This window comes from Callorhinchus milii, unplaced genomic scaffold (genome assembly GCF_018977255.1).
Source record: "Callorhinchus milii isolate IMCB2004 unplaced genomic scaffold, IMCB_Cmil_1.0 Scaffold20, whole genome shotgun sequence".
NCBI lineage: Eukaryota > Metazoa > Chordata > Chondrichthyes > Chimaeriformes > Callorhinchidae > Callorhinchus > Callorhinchus milii.
Genome location: NW_024704761.1, coordinates 5,844,004 through 5,853,224, shown reverse-complemented (window position 1 = coordinate 5,853,224; position 9,221 = coordinate 5,844,004). Strand labels below are relative to the sequence as shown.

General features: G+C 45.9%; 1 protein-coding gene across 1 annotated transcript; it reads right to left on the bottom strand.

The window, feature by feature from the left end:
* Nucleotides 1-6,224: 6,224 nt before the first annotated feature.
* cbx8a (chromobox homolog 8a (Pc class homolog, Drosophila)) lies at nucleotides 6,225-8,980 on the bottom strand. The gene is made up of 5 exons (XM_042342403.1): nucleotides 8,711-8,980; nucleotides 8,406-8,449; nucleotides 8,089-8,154; nucleotides 7,759-7,825; nucleotides 6,225-7,307 (listed from the first exon to the last, which is right to left on the bottom strand). Exons 1-5 carry the CDS (start codon nucleotides 8,777-8,779, stop codon nucleotides 6,225-6,227), a joined length of 1,329 nt encoding a protein of 442 aa, XP_042198337.1. The 5' UTR covers nucleotides 8,780-8,980.
* Between the last annotated feature and the right edge of the window lie 241 nt (nucleotides 8,981-9,221).

The following is a 9,221-nucleotide window of genomic DNA, read 5'->3' as shown; positions in this document are numbered from 1 at the left end:
ATAATATCTGTCCTATTCTCGTTGTAAGGCTCTTTTGTACAACAAATTCAGGCGGTCTTAACCCAGTTTCTAACGAAAACAAGCAGGAGGTGATTTCAAGATCTAATCAACACACATTGGGTGATGTATTACTATAATCACTGCTACCATCGATGGGGCTCCTATCTCTCTCTCTCCTCCCTCATCCCAGTCCTCTTCTCCACTGTTGTCAGGCATTATCAAAACGATGTGAGAAAGCGTGACAAAGCTATGCATGAGTTTTAATGCATTTTGCATTATCACACCAACGTCAGGGTCTGCACAGGCTCAATGGCTCAATTCCCCCATTGAGTGGCGCGACCAATACTTATGCAAACATAAGTGATATGAATGCTTGCGAATGTAAGGATTACTATTATTGCGGGCCACGACCAATAATTCAAGTCTATTCATTCGCCATCGCTCTACGAATGGAAGTGATGTCACATCGCTTCCTCCAACATAACCTGAAGAATTCACAAACCTTTTATAACAACGGCTGGCGTGGGAAGGTTCACAAATCTCGCCAGTCCAGCAAAGACGTCAGTGAAGGTCTGAGATACGGATACCATAAGACACATTTGGAGGGGGCTTCATTTTGTATCCAACCGATGCCATTGCCTTGACCTGGAAGTACTTCATTATTGACACCAGTTTCCCAAAGACAGTGTTCAGCTTCCTAATCAGAAATTAATCGCCTCTGTAGGCTTACAGGTTAACCAGAAATATATCATTAAAAGGCGCATGAATTCTATTCACGAATATTGCAGTTCTGTGGCAATTGAAGTGTTGTGAAAGGAAACGCAAACATAAGTGAAATCAAACTACCTGTTAAATCTATAGGAAATCATGTCCACATTTTTTCCAAGTCTTTGTCCTCCTCTCACATTTCCTCTGTTGTCCTACCATTTACTCCATTGGCTATTTAAAGAACAACCTATACCCTATGAGACTCCTCTACCCGGGGATTACTCCAGCCTTCGGGCTAGTTTAGATTATGGAATGAAACCTCATCTCTATGCAAATGGGTTACTTAGCAGAGCAAATCGACTGTTGTAATCATCTACAAATGAGTTAACTTTCAGACATCAGATCTGGAGAAAAACAGAATGTAGAAGGCGGGCGTAGGCTTCTGTTACAGATGGAAGACACGATCAGCAGAAAAAAACGAAATCAATGTATTGTATGTCCTTACCCTTTTTGAGATCATATTGTGCTGATCCCTGGATAAATAGTACAAAACATCTCCATACACTATCTTCCTCTTACTCATTTATGCCCCAAGCACACATTGTGGGAATTTAAATATCCAGCTAATTAGACAAAGTGTTATCCAAAATTAGGCCACCATACTTTCAAAGAACGTAAAACTGACAAACAAAAGATGGTTAGCCCGTGCTAACGGTAAACACACGGATAAGCATAGAAGTTGGGTCCATTCGCACTGCGATGGGTAAAGGCGGATGCCGCATTTCCAAGCTGTACACTGGAGCCGGCTTTGAAAAGTGTTGGGAATGTTTTCCATCTCGAACATACATTTCCTTCCCTCTAATGGTTGGAAGCACTGAAATTAATTTGCTCCATCGGGAGACAGCGTTGGTTATTACCCGGAAAGAGAAAGCTCCTTGTCACTTCTTAAGATCCCGAACAAGGTCGATTGGAAGGAGAACCTAATGTCTAATGTCCCAAACCAGCAATGGCTACACAATTCTCAGCAACAGTAAAACGTCTATAACCCATTGACCTAGTTAGCCCGAACAAAGTACTTAAGGCGGTCAATGAACAATTATTTATTTCGTGATTTTAGCAGTTAGGGCACATTAGCAAAATCAAACTGGATTTCGGGAAATGTTCTAGTACAGGGCACTGAGTCAAACATATCGATTCTGAATGTCTTGGGAACACAGTTCCCATGTTTTGGGTGGTGCCGTTTATGAACAAGAATCGTCAGCTAAGGGGGAAAAAAACCTTGCTGTTTCTATTAAAATCCAACATGCAAATTATTATTATTGTCCCAATAAATATTACTTAATAATAAAGCTACCACTGCACACGCACATCTCTGAATGTTGCGCATATACTTATACTTTTTTAGAAATAGAAAACAACCAATATAAAACTAGCCATGGAGTATAGAGGTGGATTTGCATACAGGTTTATTCAATTGTATTAATATTCATCTCTGCACAGCGCATGACAAAACTGAGTGTTATGAATGTTTTAAAAACAGTAATTATTTGATTTTAATGGCCATTATTTGCAAAGTATATTAACTTATGGTCAAAGTAATATTGAAACAATATAGTTTATTAAGTGCAATGTCTTAAACGTTGCCATTATACAGAAAAATTACATAAAATAGTTATGTCCAGATATACATTCTTTTTTTGTTTTAAAATCTTGACAAAAAATTGTTAGATTTTTTGATCTGTACAAAATAACTTTCATAAACACTCTTCATAAATCCACAACTTAAGGAAATCTTACTCTTGAGAGATAAATTTAATTCTGGGCATTCCAACTTTAGGAAAAGGTGGATTTGTTTTAAAACAGTCCTTTTCAAAAAAAAAAACATTTTTCAGCCTCTTTCAAAGAAAGGACTGTAAACAACCATCTATAAATTGCATTTAGTCCTGGCTTCATTTCATAGTCAAACCTCTTGTGGTAAACTTTGCGGTAAAGTTCCTTTGAGAACTTAAGATATATTGTGGAACCTTTTCCACAAGCACCAAAACATCTGATAGTCCCCAGAAACCCAATGATAGGGCTTCATAACACCCTAAATTACATTACATTCACCATCAGGTACTGCATCTTCAAATGCTAATACTCCAAAACATTCAAAGTACAATAGGTTAAAGCATCCTTTGAGTTACTTCAGTAAGTGCACCACGGCATTATGTGTTATACAACTGCACGTTTATCTTTTTTTTAAAAAACACTTCTAATGTTACAGAAAAATGAAGTACATAACAATTCTCTGATCTATAAACAGACTGTTCTGAATAGGTTTTGTTTCATTAGGTCCATCCCAATTGTAGGTCTATTCACAATATTGAAATTGTTTCCTTTGGTAAATTATTTTGGCAAAGTGTATGTATCTTATCAAACATATTTTCTGTATTCCTTTCATTACTCTATAGCACAGTCTTGTGCCTATGCCAGGGATGACTATCAAATGCATGCACACCTGTGTAAAAAAATATTCCAAACTGATTTTCAAAGACAAGCTCAATATCTGATCAAAACTAGCCTAAAGCAAATATATACATTTCTTTCAGATACATAAGACTGTATTTCAATATTTAAACAACCAAGGCATCTGAAGACATATTCCGATCCTCCCCATCCTTCTGAAGCCATAAGATTTGAAGGATCATGTGCAGATTCAAAACAATTTAAGTATTTGTAAGGGTTGGGGTGAATATATGCTTGACAGGGTTGGTGAAGGTTTAGAACAATACTGATACCATAAAGTTGGGCCTTGGCAATCATTGGGTTGTTAATTCTGGTGGTCTGCAACAGGAACTATCAAGAGTTGAAAGATGAAATGTCATTCTGCCAATAGGGTTTCTGCTTCCAACAACCCCCTCCTTCTCCCCATTGAAATAACTCATTGGTTAAGCTCTACTGTAGGCCCCATGCAATAAGTCTTATTAATTGGCGAAAAGGGCTGAACAGTGCTTCACAAGGAGCAGTGATGTGAATTCCCCATTGCTTTCAATTCTCATCTGATTTCACAATCTTTCTTCAATTGGTAAATAAATTCTGGAACACAGGAACTCTGTGCAACAGAGTGCAACCTTCTCTTTCCAACCATTGTGCGGGAGATTCCTTGGACCTTTTGTTTTATAAAAAACACTATTTATTTGGGAAACTTGTGTGTGTGTGTGTGTAGTGGTGGGGGGGGGGGAATCAAATTCCTAACTAACTTGCGAGGGGAAGGCTGGAGGAGGCTACTGTTGACATACTTTCATTCTGTTGTCATTTCTACAGAAATTGTTGGAATCCAAGAGATTAAAAATACATGGAAACCAACAGGTGAAGGAAATATCAAACGAAAACAAAAAATAATGTGAATGGGCAGGTCTGACAGAAGGCAGAGACTGTTTGAAAAGAATGTTAAAGAACATGCTACACTATTACAGCCATCAGTCATCAGAGCTTAACCTCTGTAAACCTACATCAATAATTCAGTGAGGAACTTGTTAGTAGGATCCTGAAAACAACATAAAGCCAATAGCCAATAGTTCCCCCCCCACCTCCCAAATTTCAATTGAGTGCAATTTTCCCTTTATTATGGTGGGGGGGGGAAATTCCATCTCTGAACAAAATACTTAATAGTTAACTAATTGTTTGCAATGGTATATTTTCAATCGCAGTTTAACAGATCAGGTAACACATGGACCAAAGCCTCTTAGTTTTCAGGGGTCTAAAGCAACAAGAAGAGCCCCCCCATAATAAAACTATCCCACTGTGTACACCGTGTCTCCACAAGAGGGGAGTGGAACGGTCTGGATGCAAAAGATCACCAAATCAAGCGTTATTTGCACTACCAGGATGGGTGGGTGTATAACCTTTTGACAAATGGCCAACACAGTGATATCCCCACCCCATGTGTCTATGTTTATAGTCATATAAACACATGGGCGTGCCCCATACGAAGTTTCATTGCACAAGTTCGTATGGGTACTGATAAATATTACACCTTTTGTAGGTTAATATTCCGAACAGAGGACACACCACAGCACCTCAATCGCAGTGAAATGAGCGCTGGCCTCCATTAATACTTTGACGCGCGTAAATAAAAGTGCAAACGGCAGTACTGTACTGAATACACAAAAACATTCCACATAGATGCCAAGAGAGAGAGATTGAGAGAGAGAAAGAGAGGGGAGAGAGGGAGAGAAAGAACAGTTTGTTATGTCAGCTTTAAAGTACAGTACTAACAGGGTAGATGTCCCAGGCACTGGAGAAGAACTAAAAGGCCAATCCAGTTCTTGCATGGAGCATTCTTAAAAACGCTTTACTGGTAATATTAGTAGGACTTTATAAGTTAAACTTAATGCGAGTTACAGTGATCAAGATCTCTGCAGATGAAATGAAACCGGTTAGCATTGCTGATTCAGGGTCACAATCCACAATGCCTGGCGGGTTAGATAACTTGACAGTTTAGCTAAAAAGAGCCATCGAGCCACATTTATCTCTCCTCTCCCCTCCACACACACACACACACACACACACACAGACAGACAAGACACACACAGACAGACAGGACACACACACATACACACAGACAAGACACACACAGACAAGACACACATACAGACAGGACACACACACATACACACAGACAGACAAGACACACACACACAGACAGGACACACACAGACAGGACACACACACACACAAGACACACACACACAGACAAGACACACACACACACATACAAGACACACACAGACAAGACACACACACAGACAAGACACACACACAGACAAGACACGCACACACATACACAGACAAGACACACACACACATACACAGACAAGACACACACACACAGACAAGACACACACAGACAACACACATACACACAAGACACACACACAGACAAGACTCACACACACACAAACACACACGCCCTTCGACTAAAAAAAAAGCCAGTGTCAAAACGTTTGGCTACTTAAAACCAATCGGGGGGTTATCAATCGGATTTACGCGACGGCTGTAACGCGGGACAACGTGAGATCGATCCAAACCCCCGAGTGCGGAGGCCCCGAAGAGAGAGAAAAGACCTTCCGCGGTCCCCGGTGGGTCAGTCAGTTACCGTCCGTCACATCACATCACCAGAGAGAGGTGTGTGTGGCCGAAACCACCCGCACAGCCTCTGTCACCTGTCACCCATCGCCACACCGGGGAGGAGGAGGAGGAGGAGGGGGAAAAAAAGGGGAGGAGGAGAGGAGGAGAGGGGGGAAAAAAAGGGGAGGAGGAGGAGGAGAGGGGGGAAAAAAAGGGGAGGAGGAGGAGGAGAGGAGGAAGGGGGGAAAAAAAAGGGGAGGAGGAGGAGGAGAGGGGGAAAAAAAAGGTATTTAATTTCTCTTTTTTTTTCTCTCTTTTTTGTTTTAAAATGTGTGGGGGTTGGGCTCAAAGTGTGTGTGTGGGGGTTTGGGGGGGGGGGGGTTGAGGGGGGGGGGGTTTGGGGCTCAACTTTTCTCTTTGAAAAAGCCTTCGTCTGTGCTGCTCTCTTTGATGGTGACGGTCAGGAAGTTGGAAGTCACATCGGTGACCACCACCTTCTCCAGATTGTTCAAGGAGGGGCTCCAGGACTCCTCCGGCTCGGCCAGGAACCCGGGCCCCGGGAGCTTGACCCCCACCCCGGGGACCCTCGGCCCGGGCGGCTGACCCCTGGTGGTGCTGCTGCTGCTGCTGTTGTTGTTGTTGTTGTTGCTGACGGCGGCGGCGGCGGTGGTCCCGGTCCCGGAGCCCAGTTTGGCCGTGAGTTCGGGCGCTCGCGCCCCTCCAGCCTTACCCCTGGACACGGCGCTCTGGAAGCCGGGCTTAGTCCGGGATTGGCTCCGGATGGGATCCGACCCGCGTTTGAGCCTCGAAGCGTCCGCCGCCGCCGCCGCCGCCGCCCCGTACGCGGCGCCCGGGCTCAGCCGCTCCCCCGGGCTGAGCGGCCCGGCCCGGTTTGCTGGTGTCCTGGACGGGGTGTGACCCATCGCCCCTCCACCCCCTCCTCCTCCTCCTCCACCACCGCTGTGGCTGAGCTTCGCCTCCCGCCTCCCACCAGAGCGGCTCAGTCCATCCGCCGCCGCCGCCGCCGCCGCCTTCCCGTCCAAGTCGTCGTCGCTCCCGGAGTCCAACTCCTCCGACTTCCTCCGCTTGAAGTGGGGGTAAGTCCCGGTCCCGGTCCCGGTCCCGGTCCGGTCCGCCGGGCGCGGCTCGGCTTGGCCGCTCCTCTTCGGGGAGGGGGCCGGGCCGGGGCCGGACTTGCCGTCCGCTTGGCCGGCTTTGGCCCCCTTTCTCCCGGGCCCCCCCTCCGCCCTGACCGGCCGGCCCGGGGGCCCGGGCTTGGGCTGCCCTCTGCGGGGCTCGTCCATCGTCCCGTCCGCCCGCTCCCTCGAAGGCTCCCCCCCGTGCGGCAGGTCCCCCGCCGGGTCCCTCCGCGGACCTTCCCGGGACCGGGTGGAGGAGAAGGCGGCCTCCCGGGACCGCCCCGGAGGGTACGTGACCCTCAGCCCCCGGACCAGGTCACTGCGGAAGGTGTAGGTTTTGGCTTTAGCCTTGAGATAGAGAGAGAGAGTGAGTGAGTGATAAGAGTGATAGAGAGAGTGAGAGTGAGTGAGTGAGAGAGAGAGAGAGAGAGAGTGAGTGATAGAGAGAGATAGAGAGAGGGGGAAAAAAACAACACACACTCATTTCCTTACTCTGTTTATTTTCTTCCCCAATCCACTCACACTCACTCACACACACTCAGACTCACACATACACTCAGACTCACACATACACTCAGACTCACACACTCACTCACTCTCACACACTCACTCACTCTCACACTGACTCACTCTCACACACTCACTCACACACACACACACTCAGACTCACTCACTCACTCTCAAAACACACTCACACACTCAGACTCACTGAAACACTCACTCACTCTCACTCACTCACTCAACACACACTCACTCTCACCCCCCAATAAGTTATTTCCAACGAGAGGAGTTTATTTACCCTCAATAGGAACGTTTTCGGTTTGGGTCCACGCTTTTTTGGCCCATATATCTCTCTCTCTCGTTCCCTGTGTGTCAGAAGAGTGGAGAGGAAGGGAGGAAGGGAGGGAGGGAGGGAGGGGAAAGGAGGGTGGGGGGGGGAATGTGGTCGTTACGGATCGAAATAAAATTTACTTTGCCAAACAATTTTTTTTTTAATTTTTTTTATATATATATTAAATAAAAAAAATCAACGCTAAAAATACGAATTTGCACAACTAATATATATAGATATATAGAGCTATATTGGTTTACAAAAAAAAACGTGGCTTTAAAAAAAGGACTCCTTCACCTCTCGTCAAAGGCTGATATCAGTCGCGAATCCAAGATATTTTCTTCTGGTTCCCACGTACTGAACCTTTTTTTTGTGTTTTTTTTTTAAAAAAAGAAAAGGAAAGAGGTTATATATATATATATATATATTTATTTATTTTTTATTTGTTGTTTTTTTTTTGGGGGGGGGGGGGGGGGGTGGGGGGCAAAAATCCATCCATCCATCAGTCAAATCGGTCAATAAACAAACGAACCAGAAACTCGGTCGGTGCAAACGTGCGATTGATTACTAGGCAAGAGTCAATGCGAGTCGATGCGACGCTGACTGACACTTACTTAGGAGACCAGCCCTTCCATTTCACCAGGTATTCGACTCGACCCTAGTGAAAAGGGAGAGAGAGAGAGAGAGAGAGTGTGTGAGAGAGGGCGAGAGAAAGAGAGAGAGAGTGAGAGTGAGAGTGAGTGAGTGAGTGAGTGTGAGTAGCATTTACAAGCGATCTGCATTGGAAATGGCCGAGTGCGGGTCCAGTTGAGTTTTGGACTCGATGGGGGAAGAGGGGAGGAAGGGAGGAGGGGAGGAAGGGGGAAGAGGGAGGGAGGGAGAGGGAGGGAGAGAGAGAGAGAGAGAGACGGCCGCTTACTTTCCTGATGCGTCGCTTGAGCAGCGATTCAGCAGCGAAAACCCTCTCCCCCACGGCGGAGAGCTCCATGTCTCCCCCGCGGTGTGGCTGCCCGAGCTCCCAGTTGCCTTTCAGCTGATGCCCCGGCGCCAGCCCATAATAATCCGCCCCTGACGTTTCGCTTTACTGCGACTTGTCAGCCTTACCCTCTCTCTCTCTCTCCCCCCCTCTCTCTCTCTCACTCACTCCCCTCCTCCTCCCTCTGCTGCTCGCTACAGCTCCGACTTGCTGAGACCCAGGGAGGGAGGGATGGAGGGAGGGAGGGAGGGATGGTGACAGGCAGTCTTGCCTATTGGCAGGCAAGGCAGAGGCGAGAGACCGAGAGGGGAGGGGGGAAACTGCACACTAGGAAGTGATGCAACCAGGCAGATAAATAGTCACCAGGATCCATTTTGTAGCAGTTTGCACTTGTCCTGGAAAGTTGGTGAATAAATGGCAATTAATCATCCAGCAGATGGACCCCCCCCACACA

Excerpts from the sequence above, each read along its gene's own strand:
- cbx8a (XM_042342403.1), bottom strand. The coding sequence starts at position 8,779 with ATGGAGCTCTCCGCCGTGGGGGAGAGGGTTTTCGCTGCTGAATCGCTG. Across the intron at positions 8,155-8,405 it reads TGGAAGGGCTGGTCTCCTAA|GTTCAGTACGTGGGAACCAG; the intron begins GTAAGTGTCAGT and ends CACAAAAAAAAG. Across the intron at positions 7,826-8,088 it reads ATATCAGCCTTTGACGAGAG|GGAACGAGAGAGAGAGATAT; the intron begins GTGAAGGAGTCC and ends TCTGACACACAG.